This window comes from Mchenga conophoros, linkage group LG4 (genome assembly GCF_057382185.1).
Source record: "Mchenga conophoros isolate Kocher_MC1m ecotype Shallow Benthic linkage group LG4, M_conophoros_male_GT1.1, whole genome shotgun sequence".
NCBI classification, from domain to species: domain Eukaryota; kingdom Metazoa; phylum Chordata; class Actinopteri; order Cichliformes; family Cichlidae; genus Mchenga; species Mchenga conophoros.
Genome location: NC_140529.1, coordinates 26,662,591 through 26,682,110, shown reverse-complemented (window position 1 = coordinate 26,682,110; position 19,520 = coordinate 26,662,591). Strand labels below are relative to the sequence as shown.

At 40.4% G+C, this 19,520-nt stretch overlaps 1 protein-coding gene across 1 annotated transcript; it reads left to right on the top strand.

Annotated features, from left to right (window-relative positions):
* Positions 1-434: 434 nt before the first annotated feature.
* LOC146576223 (protein VCF1) lies at positions 435-5,653 on the top strand. The gene is made up of 3 exons (XM_085271315.1): positions 435-996; positions 1,436-1,553; positions 3,117-5,653. The coding sequence occupies exons 1-3, from the start codon at positions 980-982 to the stop codon at positions 3,327-3,329; spliced, it is 348 nt and encodes a 115-aa protein (XP_085127441.1). The 5' UTR covers positions 435-979; the 3' UTR covers positions 3,330-5,653.
* The last annotated feature ends 13,867 nt before the right edge of the window (positions 5,654-19,520 follow it).

The following is a 19,520-nucleotide window of genomic DNA, read 5'->3' as shown; positions in this document are numbered from 1 at the left end:
GTTAATGTGCTGTTTAAAGTCAGTTCTTGTGTAGAACGTAAGTCTCTGAATGCTTTGTTACTTTCGGTTACCACAGAATCCGGGAACAAGAGCAAGAGATTTGTGCATTTGACTGACATCGAACCAAAAACTTGCTTCTAAAGCGAATGTACAAATTTCACACTATAATTGCTAGAATACTGTTACCTTTAGGCGTTCTTCCTTTCAGTCCCAAGCCACCTCATATTTTTACTTATGAAAAAGGAAAAGCATGCATTACACAAGTTAGCTTTATTTTCTGTTGCTTATTTCTGTTGCCCTTGTTATTAACCTTCACGTCTATATTGGTATATATATATGCTTTGTTCTCCCAAAAAAACAAAGCCATGTGAGTTAGGGTTCGTTTTTTCCTATTGGTCTTTAAAGGCACCATAATTGGTCTTTGCGCAGGCGCGGTGCCATGTAAACACAACAGTTGCGGTTGGTTGTGCGTGTTATCAGTTGCAAGTATCGTTGGCTAGGTTGAGTTTGAACGCTAGTAATTTTATTTCGATTTAAGAGCGCAATAGTTCCGAAAGGGAGTAAAAATTGTACTGCGTGCTGTAGTTAGCTAACATATGATAAGAGGATTCCCGTTAGCTTGCGGTGACGTTAGCATTAGCTTTGAACCTATGATAAAGCGCTTTAGGACAGGCTTGTTAACTACCTAGCTCGTCAACGCCTGATCTTTTTTTGTTGTCAATTAGCGCCACGTTGATTTTTTTGTGTGGTTTATCACTTTAACTGATGTCTTTGGCACTGTGACTGAAATGGAAAACCGTATCGCATTGTTATTGAGCGTAATTAGCTAATCAGGCAAAGTTAGCTAAACTAACAGGCCGTCGACAGACAGGAAACGAGCTCCGTTAACCAGCAAATAACGACAGCCAACCGGCTCCTCCTGTCTGCTCAGAAGAAAATAAAAAGAAGAATCTCATTTAGGTTGCTCAAGTGTTATCATATGTTGACTGAAAGCAGGTGAGCTTACAATATAACTCCATTTGAGTAGATTGAGTAGTGATTGAACGAGAGTTGGCTCGACGTTTCCGTGGCCTTTGTTGCAGGACCCACGTAAAATATTGAATATGCTAACAAAATAAGCATGGTTCCAGCAACCGTAACTGGTCACAGCAACTGTATTACTTTAACAACTGTAGTGCTGTAGGTCTATGGTGTCTTCGAAGTACCGTTGAGAATATACCGAGCTAGCTGGTCTTGAATATAACAATGGCAGCTTGCAGTGACTTTGCATAATAATCGTCATGTATACACTGTAGCAGGGATAAGTCATTGCTTTTAAATTCGTCTACTCTACAGTTAACTGAGGAGTTAGGTCTCATATGTTGCTTACACTTGTTTTTAATAAGTTGGTGAGGCCAAATTAATCTTTACCTATTTTGGCTTTCTACCTGAACAGGAAACGGCAGCACAGTGGTGGTGATGAGGAGAATGGCCACCTGGTGCCCCAAGCCAAAAGGCAGACCAGAGCACATCCCATCTCTCCTGAGCCAGGGCGTGATGCCTGGGACTCTGAGGTACAAGCGTTAACTGAAACTTGCATTAAGCATGTTATTCAGTTCATTTAGAAACTATAGAGGGAAGGTAACATGATACTCACAGAAACCTGAATAGAAATGCAGAATAAGCATTTCTCATTTTTTTGCATGTCATTAAGAAAATTTTGATATTACACAAAGATGACTGGTGTGAATACAAAGTGCAGTTTTTAAATGATGGTTTCATTTATTAAGGGGAAAAAGCTATCCAAACCTACCTGGCCCTATGTGAACAAGTAAACCTAATAACTACTTGTGCCATCCTTTGACCCAAGAACTGCAGTCTAGCTTTTGATAACTGGCTACGAGTCCTTCACATTACTGTAAATGAATTTTTGCCCTTTCTTTTTTACAGAATTGTTTTAATTCAGCTACACTCTCTAGGTTTTTGAGCACTTTTCGAGTTCAGGACAAACCCAAAGCATCCGAATCTGATTTGAGTCTAGAATTTGACTAGGTCAGTCCAAAGCTGTCCATTTTTTTGTTTTCTTGAGCCATTCAAAGGTGGACTTGCTTGTGTGTTTTTAGATAAGTCCGACTGCATTGACTAGTGTGTTTGAGCTTCATGGCACAAACTGATCAACAGACTTTCTCCCTTAAACGTTACCTACCATATTTGACTTTTAATGTAATGTTGGCAGCACAGTGGTTGGCACTGTTCTGTCACAGCAAGAATGTCCTGGGTTCAATTCCACTATCAGGCCGGGGTCTTTCTGTGTGGAGTCTGCATGTTCTCCCTGTGTTTGTGTGGGTTCTCTCCGGGTACTCCGGCTTCCTCCCACAGCCCAAAGGCATGCAGTTAATAGGGATATGTTAATTGGAACCTCTAAATTGCCCATAGATATGAATGCGGGTGCAACTTGTGTGTGTGTGTGTGTGTGTGTGTGTGTGTGTGTGTGTGTGTGTGTGTGTGTGTGTGTGTGTGTTTTAGCCCTGCGACGGACTGGCAACCTGTCCAGGGTGCACCCTGCCTCTTGCCCTATAACAGCTGGCATAGGCTCCAGCACCCCTGCAACCCTGAAAAAAAGATAAGCAGTAGAGAATAGATGGATATGATGTTGATGTACAAATTAAATTTTATGCTGGTACTAATGAAACTCAAACCTTATTTTCCAAAACTTTCAATTAAAGATATTAAGATTTAAGATCATTTAAAACATGCATTTTGTGTTCATTCAGGTTATCTTTGTCTAATGCTAAAATTGGTTTGACCTGAAACATGTCAGTTTTCCAAATCTGCAATAAAAGAAAACAAGTACACTTACTTGCACCCATAATGTCACTGTGCAGATGAAACTGTTGTAAAATCATGACTGCTTGTTCCTTAGTTTGAAATATCCCTCTGTTTTCCTGTATTAGTCTGTGTACATGTGGTATTTTAACTTTGTAGTATTTAATTTTATTTTTAGTCAGGAGCTTTGAATTTTACTAGATGCAGATTTAAAGTAGTATCTGTTTCACTTTGTATGATATTAAATTCCACGTTGATGTGCAGATCCTGGATTCTAACATTCTAATGGTAATGTAATATCTGCATTTCAGTCATCCAACAGTGAGAGCAGCAGCAGCATCAGCAGTCCTGAACGTGCAGCTGGGAGCTGCGTCAGTCAGTGTGCTCAGGGCCCCTGCAGTCCGCTTAGTGTGGGCAATTCTTTTGAGCCCACGAACCCAGTGTCCTACCTGCATATCAACCGCATCCTGAAGGATGCCCACTTCCAGAGCCTTCAAAACCGAGGTCACCTGAGAGACACATGACGACATAACGTCCCTCTGTCTGTCGCCAGAGGATTGAAGCCCTGAGATGAGTATGAGGATCACATGCTGAGTCACTTCACACATCTCTTCCCCACCCATCTCCACTGTGGTATGTCACAGCTCTATAGATGTGTGGATGGAGACCAGCATCTGGTCATGTGTCTGAGGATGGTTCATCATTAAAATAAATCATAATGATAATCATTTTAGCAATAATAACTGTGATCAACAACCATTCTTTTGATCCACTTATTTTCCGACCAGTCTGGTTTACGTGCTTCTCTATGAGCCTTATTGTGACTAGAAGATGATGATGAATCCATGTATTTTGTCTTAAATGTTGTGTGAAAACAAAGCAAGCTGTCAAGGTGCCACCATACACAATTTTAGGCTGGTCAGTGTGACTGCTTTAGGCTTCTAGTAGGGGAATGGGGGTTGTAAAATGCTGAATCAGATGTCTGTGTAAGTACATAGACCAGTCTCAGGGAGGATTTGCACTTGTCTTGGACTGCTCATTTGCTTTCATAATCAGACAGGGACTACTTTATGGGGGGCTGTAGAAACCATGGCTGTTAACTTGGCAAAGGACAAGATCTTTTCAACCCTTAATTATTTAAATACCTGATTTACTGTTTTGTAAATGCATCTCAATCAAACGTGTTAGAGTTGGGTCACGGAGAAGGTCACATTTTTGAAGGATTGATAACACTCCACTACAGAGAATTTCCAACAGTTTGACTGGTAAAATATTTTCAGTGCCATTGCATTCTTGTGTTCATTTTCATGTAGTTTAATTTACTTCTGATTTTGAAATTTACCATGTGTGGATCACTTGAATCACACTTTTTGTTAGTTCATGTTAATAATAACAAGATACTGAATTAAAAAAAAATAAATAAAAAGATGGACCAGTGCTTTTGCTTTTACTTTTTTTTTTTTTTTTTTTTTCTCAATTCAGTACCTTGTTATTTTAGTTTGAAAGCCAAGGCACTGCTAACCAGCTAGCCCCACCTTTTTTCTGCTAGCTGGGAAACTTTTAGCTGCCTTCAGTGAGTCTGTTATCCCAAGAAGGCTCTTTTCTGGCTCGGTACGAAATCAGCTGTAAGCTGAAAGGTCACTTCAGCCAGAATCTGCAGCAGACGCAGAAATTGTACATGTTTCATAATGCAAAGCTCAGCAGACGTGCAGATCAGGACAAGAACCAACATCTTTAACTGTAGTCCAATTCAATGGCGTTTAAGTCTATTTGTGGAACGTGATAAGTACTGGAGAGGCAGGGAAATGACATGAAAACCACGAGAATAGCCTCCTGGCCAACATGGGAGCTAGGGTAAGGTAGTTAATTCCAATTAGACCTAAAATAATATACCTCTGTATTGCAAGTTTTGTGAAAGTTATCTGATAAGATTGGTCGACCACTCAGCCCTTAATGCAGACTGAATCATCTATAATAAGGTGCATGTAATTATAATGTTACTGTTTTAAATAACAACTGGATGAAGCCATTTCCAAATGAATATAATAACGATCAAAAGGGACAGTGGGAATGCTCTTATTTGTCTGTATTATTATTTTTTCTTATAATAATGACAATAGAGGCTGGTTGGTATAAAATTGAGTGGACAAAGCTGACTAACAAAAACACAAGAGTACTTTGATTATTGTGAGTTGAGCTCAGACGAAGTAAAGATAATTTTAGTGTTTTGTGACCATGGAAAAGTGATCCAGTATGTTACCTTTTTATCTCGTGACCACAAAGAGAAATCCAAACAGTAATAACACCCATTAGCTCTACAGCCTTCCAGATGTCTTATTTTCTCAGTTTTTTTTTGTTTTGTTTTTTTTTTTCTTTCTTTCCTTTATTGTACAGGGGATGGTGCATTTGGGGGACAGCTAGTTGTTTCTGTCCAGACAGAGTTGCGGTGCAGCCTTTTAGGTTTAAAAAAAATAAAAAATAGGCTTGGACTGCAATTATTACTGGAGCCACTAAAGAGCAGATAGTTTTTTCTGCCTGTGCACTACCATTCAGATATTGCTGCATGAGTGTCCCTCTGCACCAAACATCCAGGTGGGTTTCTAGCATCCTGTTGGGATTGATTTATTTAAATCATTGTCCCAGGACTAAACTCAGTTGTTGTTTTTATTTTATTTTAATTTTTAAACTGGCATGGCAGAAATGAAAGCCTTTTGAAGATGTGGTTTATTTTTGTTCAATTTTATATTTTTTCTATATTATATATTTAGTAATGTACATGATATTAATGTGGCAATGATTCTTTTGTGAATATCCTCTCATTTCATAAATAAAATTTATTGATTTTTCAACAGTTGTCTGTCTTTTTTTTTTTTGCTTCTGGTCACCAAATGTTTTATGCTTTCCAAAGTAATGATGTCTTTTGGTTTGTTGTTAATATATCAACTCTTAATTTTCAGTGCAAGAAGGAATGTTTTCTATTGGCTATTCATGCTGTCAGGTTTGCTCATTGTGGAAAGTCTATGCATACAGGTATCCCATCTATCCACTTTTTTTTTTCCTCCAGTAATGAATGGCTCCCCATGCACTGAGACCATCTTTAATGAGACATGACCTGTGTCTAAGGGAAGCACAATGAAAGGTTTCTTTAATTAGCATGCTATGTGTCCTTGTCACAGACACAGTAATAGATTACATACATTAATGCACCACATGTAACCACGGTTACCGTACTGGCTACTGTGGGCGCTCATTACTTGCCTCCTTTGATTCACCCACTCCACCTCTGCTAAATTAGAGATGACAAATGGGTTAGAAATGTTCCCGCATTGTACAGATATACCTCTTTCTGCAGGTGCATGATTTAACTAACATACAGCAACATACAGCCTTTCATCTAAGCATCATCATCTGAAGTATATCAGAATATCCTCTTGTTTTGTTGTGGACAGATATATATACATATAGAGAGAGAGATAAATAGATTTAATTTCTTTTTCCAATATGCATGAGGGAGGAAAGAAGCCTATTAAAGATATTATACAATATTGCTTCCAAAAATGATTCTTTAAGTTGATGAAGTAATAAACTGTAAAAGGTACAACAGCTAAAGTTGGCCAAGGGCTGTCTTTATTTTAACCAAGTATGTAATTATGTATTTATTTATGAATTAATCTAACTTTTCTGATCTTATTTAACATTAAGTGTCATTGAAATTTTGCAAAAGCCCAAAGGCTGCTCCTGCACCAACCTGCCATTAAAACAACCCCAGTAGGGTTGAGTGTGCATCCCAGTCTGTGCTGTGGAAGCGGCAGATGTTCTAAGCACAGATGTTCTCAAACAGAGCAGCAGAGGGCAGCACACTCTGTTAGCTAGACAACGGTGTTCATTGCAGTCTGAAACTCATAAACAGTAAACAACTCCACAGCAGGATCAAGACATGTGAGCTACATAGAAGATATTTATCTTTAATCAGTTGTTACATAGAAACACACACACACAGAGTCCTTTCCTTTCAGCACACAGATATGAAGGTGGGCGATGATGAATGGCTCCCATCAGTTGAGTGGAGAAGCAGGAGAGAGTTAAATGTGCTGTCCTTGTTCTGCGGTCTATGTATGCGCATACATTGTTATATTTTTACCATGGCCAGCTAAAAATCTGGGTTAGTCTATGGCTCCTTTTCTGTGTGTCCTCTCGGCTGATTCCCATCTCGCTTTAAAGGTGAATGCACGGTGAACACCAGTTACACACAACAGTGCAGGCAAACAGAGAAACCTGTGCATGTTTTACATTCATCAGTGTCTGGTTCACCTTCAGTTTCAAGATTTGCAGATACCAAAGCTCCTGGAATAATCTAACCAACATTGTTCTAAATAATGTTCACAGGGCAGTCCCTCAAGTAATGGACATTCAGGTGTATATATAGTTATACGTATAAGTGTAAGGACTAAAAGAACATGAGAAAAGACAGAAAAAGTCTGTGTTAAGCTGCTCTGGTCACCTTTGACTCTGTTTGCCAGACTCTGGCTGAAATGTATTTGGGCAGCTGTTGCCTGGCATGAAATGGTGATTGGGTTGGCATCAAGTATGGTGTTTTCCTTCTCCAGCCAACACAAACATCTGCTTTGCCTCCCATCACCATTTCGCCCGATATCAAACAACAAAGCTCGCCTGCTCTGCTGCCCACGGCCATCCTAAGGATTAATGACCCACCGAGCACATTAGCAGTGCCCTATTGCCCCTGCCTGGCTGGGGATGGGAACAAGGAAAGCCAGGGCAGGCAAACAAGGAGAGGGAAGGATTAGTGGTCCGGATGATAAAGTACTGTACAGGTCAGGAATCAAGATGAATAAATTTTCAGGTGATTGTGAAATGTTGAGTATTTTCTCTTTATACACTTGGCCTTGATCAATAATTTTACTGCCAGAATAAAAATATTGCAATATCTGAAAAAAACAACACATAGCAGGGAAAGTCATCTGAGGATAGAGGTCGTTAAAATACGGAATGTATGGCTACTAAAGCACAGCACTCAGGCTAAAACGACTTGCTCTTAAGTAAAAACAAAAACTAAGGATCTTCTTCCTTCTCCTTTATGAGCTGACCTGCACTGCTCCTGTGAGTGCTCACTTTCCTAAATGCTGATGTCCGGGTGTGGACGGGAGGGCTGGATTACCTCAGTGACTGTAGCCTAAACATGCAGCTCCAATGCAGCTGAGACACAGTCGTCATTTTCCTGAGCGAAAGAAAGCACAGTGCGGCCTCTATCTATAGAGCTGTTTTAAAGCTTTGACCGGACTGACCAGACAAGGAAGATAACCAGCTCTGCATGCTTGGGCCGCTGTCTCCAGTCCACTTTATGGCCTCCCTATTCAATTTCACACAATACATTCCACGGGCAATGTACAGTTTAAGCTTTTCATCGCACAGCCGAGTCTGGGCCCCAATCGGACGCTATAAACGTTCATCCCAGAGTTCTGTGTGTCACATGCATGCTGCAGCTGTTCCTCCTTTTATGGATGCTTAGGAGAATATTCACCCACGCTGTCTTGTATTTGTAAAATGTGATGTTTACGTGGTTCCGTTTTGCTCTGTTGAACTGTCAAAACTTGCGGGCTTTCAACCCAGAGAGCTCTGCAGAGAATAAGTGCAATAGTTTAGAGAGTGTCATGCTAAGTGGGACTGTTTAGGGTTGGCTGGGTAGAACATGCACTCAGCACACCACCATATAGACTGCTGTTTTCTAAATGGACCCTATTAACTGAATGGAAATGGGCTGCACTCAGGCCTGCGTTGTTAGTTCAGAGAGGACAAGCTACGCGGCTCACACAGCCTGGTGTCGTCTCAACACGGCTGACCTGCCACACTGGCATGTTTCATCACCAGAGGACCGATATGGCGCCGCTCGCAGCCACCAAAGGGCAATTTGTTGCATTTGGACTATAACTGTCAGGAAGAGATATACCCTCACTTAAATAGCCGCCCATAATCTGCCCCTCTCCCTGTATTATCCTAATTGAACCCATGGGCGGCCAACACCATCAATAGCTGAGCTCATCTGCAAATTAATAAAACATGGGCCTTCACCAACTCTATGTCTGTGATAGAGCTTGGAGCTACTTAGACACACTAAAGGAGAGAGTGTTTGTGATTTTTATTTGGAGAAGAAAAGGAAGTACAATAAAATGTTCTCATTTTGTATTCCAGCGGTGATGAGCACAACTTCTTATGGCTCCCATGGTCAAACATGCATTTCCTAATGAGATCCTTTATCTTCTTCTCCTTCCAATAATGGAAATGCCTATGAAAACCATTATACACCACTTACCTAAACATCATCGTGGTAGTTACCCTGTCATATAGTGTTGCTAGATCACTGGTTGCAGGTTCCAGCTGATTCAACAGGTGATACGATGTTCTGTGTTTTTTCCTCACTGCTGATGTGAGAACACATATGCCTCAGTCAGGACTGAGACATGCTGGCACCATCAACAAGTGCCACATCAGCGCAAGTACGGGGCGGCGGGGCTTTTGACTAGTGTTTATTTTGACTGTCTGGACCGAAGCCCAGCGTGATGTGGGAGACTACGAGAGAGGTGGTCATCATAATAAGACCTGCTTCTTAATAACAACAATCCTCGAGGACACTAAGAAAACAGCCCGACGTTATTAAAGACATCTATCACATCTCGTGGGCCGTTAATCACTCAGTCACCATCTCTCCCTCCACCTCCTTTCGCCACTGATGATCACTCTTCTACCGAGTGTGCAACCAAGCCCACAGTGACCAAACTTTCCTCTTCTTGCCCTTTTTTCAATCCCATGCAGCTTTCTTCTATGTAGCACAAGGACCTTTGTTTTCACACACACAAAAAACCCACAGCAAAGACTTTCAAAGACTTTGACCTCCCACTGGTCCCCGAAAAGGAAGGCCAGGTCCAAAGTGGCATCACTCTCTGAGGGAAAACAGTGCTCCTCCAATATCAACACAGCGTACCTGGCCTTGAGTGCACCTCAAAGCTTTTGGTCTATTCATGGGTTTATTTTACAGAAGAGTTAGTGTGCACTAAAAAAAGAAGAAGAAAAAAGAAAAAGCCTCTTGGACATAAAGAAAGGAATGCTGTAAAAGCTGCAAGGCCATGACAACTTGATGAGCCATCAAGACCGACGCTGAGCAACCACAAACATGGATAAAAAAGGCTGACATCACAGGGCTTGCTTATATGGAGTCATGGATATATGGACAAAACAGAAAAACAAACTGACTCCCCAAAGAAAACAGAGCGAGTAATCCTTGGACAGAGCATTGTTTGGGCACACTCATGATTGTTGAAACACCTCAATGTTATTGTGAATGATGGGGCATGATTGTCTGTGCTGGACTGGTTACAAGGTGAGGGGGTGTAAAAACATGAGTAACCATTAAACAACGAAGGGTTCCCACAAAAAAATATACACATATATGAGAATGTTTAAAGCTTTTAATTACATGCATAAGAATGAAGAAAAGTATTTCAGAGTATAAGAATCATGTCATAACCTTTGAGTTAACTGAATCATACTAAAAAAGGATGGGTAGAGTTAGAATATAGTAAAGTGCATTTTTTTCTCAACTCTCTGACTTCACTTGCGCTATTCTTGGCGATTTCTGCAATGTTTGACTTTATTCCAGTGAAATTTAAGGGAAAATATAGTGCCTTTAAAAGAGTCTCTAAACCAGCGGTCCCCAACCCCTGGGCCTCGGTCCGGTACCGGTCCGTGAGTCGTTTGGTACCGGGCCGCGAGAGTTGAGGCTCAGGTGTGAAATGTATAGTTTTCAGGGTTTTTATCGGTTTTCAGCGTTATTTTGTTATCGTTTTTATCGTTTACTCGGTTTTCCTTGGTCTTTTCACGTGTGTTATGAATAAATTTTCTTTTTTTCGGGACCTGTACTAGTTTTATTTTGTTGTATTTATCCGCGACACCTTAAAGGCCGGTCCATGAAAATATTGTCGGGCATAAACCGGTCCGTGGCGCAAAAAAGGTTGGGGACCGCTGCTCTAAACCATCCATCGCCTCCTTTGGCTGTGAATCCAATGTGGGAAAAACATACTTGTGACTTTAAAAAAAATCAAAAATCAAATCTAGATTTGAAACAAAAAGCTTACATTACAAACCGGAGGTGAGACGTTTAAAGAAAGTGGATATTCAGAGATGGGAATCTTGGTTGTAAAGGATACTCACTTCAGGCAAATGAAGGTCGGATGTATGGGTGGATGTGGATGCTGGGAGTTATACAACACACTGAAACTCTATACCAAAGGCGAGTTGCTCTCGAGCAGCAACTGAAATGTGGTTAAGTTGTAACTCATTTTATAACTCAAATGCTTTGTTATGTCCATAAAGCGTTTGGACGTAACAAAGCATGTATGGTCAAGCTAGTATGGTCAATTCTGGCTGCAGGAACCCAATGTGCAAGTGGTTTTAAAATGTGGAATCCAAAACAAATGGGTTGCAGGATGGTGGCTGTGTCAGTCTTTTATACAGTCTCTGCTAGCATACAAAGTAATTCAGGAATTTAGTTTGAAATGCACCTTTTCCCCTCGCTGACTTGATTTCAGATTTCTAAATTTTGCTGTGATGTCAGGACTGAAAAGCCAAGCCAAGCCAAACTGCAGTTCCTCTAATGGCCACTTGACTTTCACTAGTTACTTTAACAGCATGAAGAAGTATAATATATGTTTTTAGCCTACATGAGTAGTTTCCTCCATCATAACAGCTGTTCGGTTGGAGAATGTTTTGATTTGTGGACTAAAGGGGACGGTCCCTTGATTGATAGCTTTTCTAACATACCTGCTCTAGCTAACGGCCTAAAATCCACTGAATTGTCCACTGTGTGTTTATGCTCTACCTGCCTTTTGGAGCATTTTTAATTGAATGATCTGATACATAATTTAGCTTTCTGTGTGTTTTTTCATCAAAGAAAACAGTGAGTAATCCTTGGACAAAGTATTTTTTTGGCACTGCACATGATTACTGAAACGCCTAAATGTCACTGTGAATGATGGTGCATAATTGTCTACAACCTGTTCAATCTTCAGTTGTGGTGAGTGAAATTCTAGTGTTTTGTTAGCATGTAAGCATTCATTAACTGATCTGAATGTATTTGCCTTGCACCCATGCAGATTATGAGTACAGCTAGCTAACATTAGCCGATATCTTGGTGCTTCAAAAAACCCCTAAACAATGCTAAAGTTAAGGCTTTAAAAGGGAAGTCTAAAACCAGTGGGTGACATCACAGTGGCTGTGTTCATCTGTACAAAGTCTGTGATTAATCTCCACAGACTCCCATGTTAAAATGTTTTACAACAAACTCTGCTGTTTACATTGTATTAAGGCTTAAAGTTGTGCACTTTTAGAGGGATGGACAGTTATGTGACAAGTGGCACTGACTAGGCCCAGCTGTCTATGAAGTATTGCCTCAGCATGTTTGATTTTCTTAGCTGGACCTCTCAGACATTCACAATATTATTGTATTCTATGCTCAATATTCCATTCAGTTAAAAATATCATCAATTTTACTGTTTTTTTAACAGCAGGAGATCAAAACATATTGACATATTCACTTTGCTATAGATCAAACAAAAATAAGTTAATCCATAGTGCTAGTAAGTGTACTCTGTTCCTTTTAAACACAGCCAGGTTATCCATTTGACCCTGCTTTGAATCTTCATCCTGAGCAAAGTTGTTAGGTCTAGCTTCATATTTTTCACACAAATGTGACAATATAGATTTTTCACATTTAATACTACACCAAAAAAAAAAGAAAGAAAGAAAGAAAGAAAGAAAGAAAGAAAGAAAGAAGAAGCACATTTCACAAAATGTTGGGTTCTGTGTGTGAACAGCACCCCTTCTTTCTGACAATCCCACATTTCCTGAAATGATAATAGGTGTTCAGACTGTCTAACACTGTTTGAAATAGTTTGCACAACTACATTAAAATCCTCCCTACAGCTTTGTGCATTAATAATTTAGCGCTCCGGAAGGGGCCATTCTTCATAAAGATGACTATTACTTTTGATTCCTAAGTAGTAAATTTTACAGCTGATACTTAAGCGCAACTTCTTCTGTAAGGTTGCACGTGTATTGTCGCAGTAAATTAAATTCCTAGGACTCGAATAGGATCTACCAAGAATGCCAGAAAGAGACATAATACCTTTATTTCTTCAAGTGTGGTCTTTAAAACAGCGCAGTGTCATGCAATGAGCTGTCCGGTTTCTATTTAATGATTTACTCCCGCGAAACTTCAGTGGAAACATAATATTTTACATCCCTCTGAATGTCTTGTGTAGTGCAGCAGAACGTAATGTCGACTTTCATTACTGGAATTGGAGTTTTTCAGAGAGTACAAGCTGGAGTTTGTCCAGACAGGGCTGTTGAAATTTGCTGTGTTGATTAACATAAAAAAAAAAAAAAGAAGTCACTCACTGTCGCTGTCACTGCCCATAAAAAGTCGAGCCCAAAAGACATTAAGTAGAGGATTTATGGCCCCTATATATTTGAGTGGAGGGCTGCTAAACCTTGTGAAGTCTCTCTTGGCGCGGTAAGGTTTTGCTTTCTCTGTCTCGCTCTGTTGGTTTTTTCCCTGTTGCTTCAGAGTGCCTACAATTTCCCTTTCTTTATTTTCATTGGCATTTAAAGAGCACAGCGCTCTGTTGAATGTACTCATTCAATAGTGAGCTTTTCAACACAGACATACACACAGGAATACATTAGAACACAGACCCGTGTACACACACAAAGAACGAAGCCATGCGCATGCAGAGAGTAGACCCTGACTTTCCTGCTCAATGCCACATGACGTTGGAACCCAGCGAGCATCAAACATGCACCGGCTCTGAAAGCATTTCTACCTGTCTGTGTTCGTTATTGTTGGGGGGGGCATTAATTGATTGGCTTGCTCTCTGTTCCCGTTTGTGAAGTGGATTTAGTCCTGGCCTTATGAAGGTTGCTGAAATCTATTCAGACCATTCTCTTTGCCTGGTGGAGCAGAGCACAGCGGTGGAGCAGCCGCTGTCTCCAACTTTATTGGTGGAAATTGCCCTTGCACTTTTTAATCTGCCATCTCCCGGGGTTTCATAACACTTTATAGCTTTATATGTCTCATCAGGTTTTATATTCTACGATCATACAAAAGATGACTTTCTGCTTTTTATGTCTTTGATCTCGTTTTTGGTTTTTCAGTCACATCAATTTCTTTTCTTCGATATTTCCAGCTAAACGAGTGGATGATGTTATGGGGCCCTAAGAGAAGTTGAAGTATTGTTTTTACACTTCAGTACAATAGTTTTAAAAAAAAGAGATGTGCATGTACCATTGCGCTAAAATAGAAAGAAACATGCCTTTTATGAATGCTGTACGTGCGTCAGTATGACTGAACTGATGAATAGAAGCAGTCACATGGGGGAGATCAAACTGTGTTTGTACAGCTACAGTTTATGATCTGTTTTTTTATATACACACTTCAAACTATGTTCCAGTAATTAAACATTTAGCTGTTTTTCTCTCCCATAAAACAGCCCACGTGCACCTCGAGGCTATCTGGATCATCCATAATTCTTAGAGGGAATAATTGCAGAGAGAAATTGTCAGGATCAAATCATCAAAAATAGTGACATTACTCAGTTTGACTCATATAAGCTGCAACTTTCTGTGCATGCCTCCCCCCCCCCCCCCCCCCCTTCTTCTTCTTTTTTTAACACACACACACACACACATGGTAATAGCTCATGCAGATGGTTCTATAGTCACATCTGGCAACAGCTGGAGTTGTGGGCCCATCTGTTCCATCCTAGGTGGAGACAGAGTGGGATTCTGCTGCTTTCATACTGACCCTCCTTTACATATATTCACTTTTCAATCCACTGCAGCAACACAACAGCCAAAATCCTACACCAGCGGGGCTCTCGTACCTTCCCCCTATTCAGACAGAGCAGTCTATTACGTTGTTGTTTCCTTCTCTTTGTTGTCTTCCTCTTGTGACTTCGCTGATTTTTCTTCCTTTTGTTCTTTTATTTTTCTCATTTCTGTCCCCCTCAGTTTTTCCCCTTCCTTTTCATTTTCCTCCCCCACTTTAATAATATGTCCACATATTATCAAAGTGACTCGTAATTAACTGCGTGGAACACGTACAGCTAGATGTGTGTGGGAGACACAAGATCATTTCTAAAGCAGCGAGGGTTTGTGGTCATTTCGTCACCGCCGTTTGATGACATCTTGCCATCGGAGGCTAACTCTGCATCAAACCCCCAAACAAAATAAAAACACCTAAGTTCTGTGCGGTTTTCAAACTAGACTGAAAAGACGCAAATAATTAGATCTGAATAAAAATGTGGAAACTCAAATACAGTTCAAGACACATGGCCTGTCTCTTACTCGTTTAATTTCACTCCCCAGTTCTTTTTTCTGGAGAGATCCATGAGACCCATTTCCTTTCTCTTCCATCACCTCCCACTACTCTACATCTTACTTTTTACTTGCCACATTCTGCAATCAATCTGGTGTTCATTTTATCTAATGAGCTCACTAGGTTGTCTTAAGCAATGGTGATTGATAATAATGGCTTAGAAATGTCTCATTGATTCACTCCTGTATCAGACTAGTGAAGTAAAGGCTCTCTCTTCATTAAAATCATAGGTCATCAACTGAACGGTCTCTCCCACAGTATGTTTTGCCTCTATCGGGTTGGCAGATCCTTTGTTTTTGACTGCCCCTCCCCCACTCCAATGCATGATAAGTGAAGCTGGTTTGTAGTTAACGCATCTGCATCTCTTGTAATATTCCTTTCTGTAAGGCTTCCCAATCTTATGTTATTGCTTCTTTTTTTTTTTGAGAACATACCATCCGCCATGTTTTACAATATTTTGCACCTTTAAACAGACTGTTGAGTGTTAGCAAATGTGTGCAGTAGACATCATTTCATTGCAGCCAATCAAAAAAAAGCAATCGTGTTACAGTTGGTCAGTTTGCTGGAAGTCTTTAATTTTTATGGCTGGGCTTCTTAACAGCCATGACTGATGGAGCCATTTGACTTTAAAGCTGTAAGAGCTCCTGTTTGTTATGCAGGCAAGATTGTGAGGCCACTGGCAATATGTCTCAAAACATATTACTGCTTTATGCATATACCCTTTGTGTGTTTGCACTCGCATGTGTGAGAGGTTGTGCATGAGAGAGGGGGAGTGACAGCGAGAGAAGGAAAAAGAACTTGAGGGGTGGGGGCTTCTTCTAATGATAATTTAGGAATGGGTGTATGTGACAGAATTTGCACCTACATGAACAGTGCACAGTCAGCATGCGAGCTCAAATCACTTCAGTAGTTTCACATCAACCAATTTAATAGCTCAATCCCGGCCAGTGAAGTTTTTATTCCAAATCCTGTCCATAATCTAATGGCCTTTGAAAGTCTGCCACTTCCCCCTGGCTGACAGGTTGTGCATTTGGATCTAATTGAATCCATTTACATCCTGCACAAATGGAAAGCACATGGAGGCCTTCCCACCTGGTTTTGATCAGCTACTGAGTTGGGAGAACCACACTCTTTGGAGTCCGCCGAGTGCCAGCAGGGGTACGCTGCGGAGTGAAAGATGGAGAGTGAAGGAAGAGAGGACACATTTTGATATCACCCTTGGCTCTAATTAAATTCAGTTTGAGTCCTGTTGCCTCTTTACAATTTTGAGTGTCCCTGCCTGTCTGCCAGACTGTAGTCGTTTACAGTTGTATTATTTTGCCACAAGGGGGAGTCTGGCAATACCCACTCATGTATCACTGCTTCTGTAGACCCAAGAATCTTTCATCCTTCTTTTCTGGTTTGATGTTGGATAGAATATAGATTCAATCTTAGATGTACAAGCCCTCAGGGGGTAGTTGAAATGTTACAGTAGTTTGAAGGATAATTAAAAACCTTTGCTGTAGCCTTTAAATCCACTTAACAATCAACAGGTTTGAGTTTTTAAAGCAACTTAAGGCATCTAAAGACAAACAGAACTCAAAAGAGGTCAAACCATTTGCAGCTGAGGTGCAGGAATCTACGAAATGCCTTTGTTAGGCTCCTCTTTTTTATTTTCGCTTCATTTTACAGTGTTTAAACTAGTATAAAAAAAAGATTTGGGGGCATGCTGGTGTTGTCACTGGGTGCACTTGGTTTTAGGGATGGGTCATAAAAATGTTTAATGTAGTTAGTCAAAAGTTCCATCCGTCTACTTTTTTCCACTAATCCAATTCATGGTTGTGGGGAGGGTGTGCTGGAGCTTATCCCAGCTGTCAGAAGTTAAAACGTTAAATTCATCTCAGGAAGAGTTAGAAGAGAAGCTAAACTTAAAGACCAGACATTAAAAAATATGCTTCATTTTACACATGTTAACCTGTGTACCGCTGTAGTCATCAAGGAGATTTAACAGTCATGCCTTGTTCCCATATAGAACTGCAGTCTTAAAAAATTATGCGTGAAACATATTTTCTCTCTCCCAGGCAGCTCGGTGGTGCAGTGGTTAGCACTGTTGCCTCACAGCATAAAGGTCTTGGGTTGAAATCCAGTCTGGTTCATTTGTGATTCTCACTGTATCAGGACATAGCCTATCTTGGTAGTTGGGATAGGCTCCAGCCTCCCCCATGACCCTGAACTGGATAGACAGATGAAGATGGACGAATATAACGGATGAACAACTGACCTCACAGCTCATTGTTCATTTAGTGGGCAAAGTTCAGTTATTGTGCAAATGTACTGTTTATAAGGTTGGGGAAACCTGCAGTCAGCTGAGACTGAAGAAGTCACTTAGATGAGTGACGAAATGTTTCTTCCACTGAAAGCGCTACATTCAGATGAACAGAATCAACCTTTTTGGGATGGATGACTATATTTTCTCCCAAACCTTCCTTTTTTCAGAGAGAACATATATAGTTATATATAATTATATTATTTACAAGATAATTTTTTTTCACTTTCTTTCAGGAAATAAATCATACTGGTAACCATAACAAAAACAGTTTAGTCTCTAAAATGAGGCCAATGTTGTGAACCCAACATTGGCCTCATCTCCTGAGTGAAAGATCTGCATTTGACCACCCCACCCTCCTCAAAGTATAAACATCTCTAATACCAGGAGCAGGATTACAGCTATTATTACTGGGGGGGAAAAGTATATATATATTAGCTATCAAGAAGACAATCTATTCAAACACAGGCACACTGATGCTGTCTCTCATTCAAAGCATAATTAAGATTTTGTTTTACTTGTGTGGGAAAATAAGAGGTTGTTTGTGTATCACCAGTTGCCAGCAGTAGTTTTGTGTACTGCATGCAGCATGCAAACGTTAAGATTAGTGTCATTATTTCTATCAAGAGAATTTCCTAATGCTGTTCTTTTAATTTAATGACTATAACTTTTTTGTTTGTAATGCTGATGTATTGCGCACATCATGGCTAAAGTATCCCTGCATGCTGAAGGGAAGCATATGAGTGGAAATTGGCATTTGTGTGTCTTTTTCCACACACATCAGAATTCATAGCACGACTGCTGTGCATGGCCTACATCCATGTAGTTCTGCAAACAGATACGGTTATTGGAGCAATGGGTAACATCATGACCTTCATCGGGTCCTGCTCTGTCCATCCAGCCCCACCTCCTGCCGCATCTGGTTTGACCATCTCAACCCCAAACCCCTGCTAGCCACCCCCACCTGCACCTCATCAATCTTGGGTGTCATCATTCCCACACTTCTGGCTATTGCTAAAGTAAGCCACGACATGAAGACGTGAAAATGATGAATGGACTTTTCCGGACAGGAAGCGGCAATGTTTGAAGAGACACCCCACCCCTCCGTCGTCTTTCCGATCCATTTTTCACTTTCTTGCATCTGCCATGTCTCTCAGTTGTCCGTCATCCTTGCATCAATAGAAACCCAGTTCCACAAAAATAGGCCTCAAAAAGACGTTTTGCGTTTCTTTTTTTTTTTTTTCATATTCTCTCTACAAAGTTGAATCCTCAAAAACACGTTTGTCTAAATTTAGTCTGTTGGTCATGAGCCACACTGAGAAAATGTATTTTCTGCAAACTGTGACTGCATAAAGGGAGCTTGAGAAAATCACTAAATACTTGTTATACATTCATCCTTTTTCAATACAGTCACTCAAACCCATGCAGTTCCCCACCATTTTAGCAGTTACTTCGCCATAAACAAGACTTAAAGTGAACTTTGACTGTCTGCATGCCATCCATTGTTGCATCTACATACCTATAGTACAGTCATTCATTGCTGTAAAATGCCATCCATTAACAGTTGTAGAAGTTTCTGTATTTTTATGGTTGTTGATGTGAAAAGAACCACTGTGTGTTCCAAAAGAGCCATTATCAATCCAAATCTTCATAACTCTTCTCCATAAAGCTTCTGTCGAACACTTGCATATTGTCGCTGAATGCCACAGAGGTTTTTATAACTGTTCATGACTGAGATATTCATCGTAAATGTTGGTCAGGCATGGTTATTACAATATGAATGACAGTAGTTTTCTCTGTCATGTGATTTTGAAGTTTATCTCAGGATGTATGTTAAGGCTTTAGGCGCATATTTTGTTGAAAAGAGCCAGCTCCTCAAATTCTTCTATAGTCTTTGCTTGCATTTTGCTCCCATGAACTCTAGCTTCCAATATCAGACCAAAGAAACACTCCCTTGTTCCTATG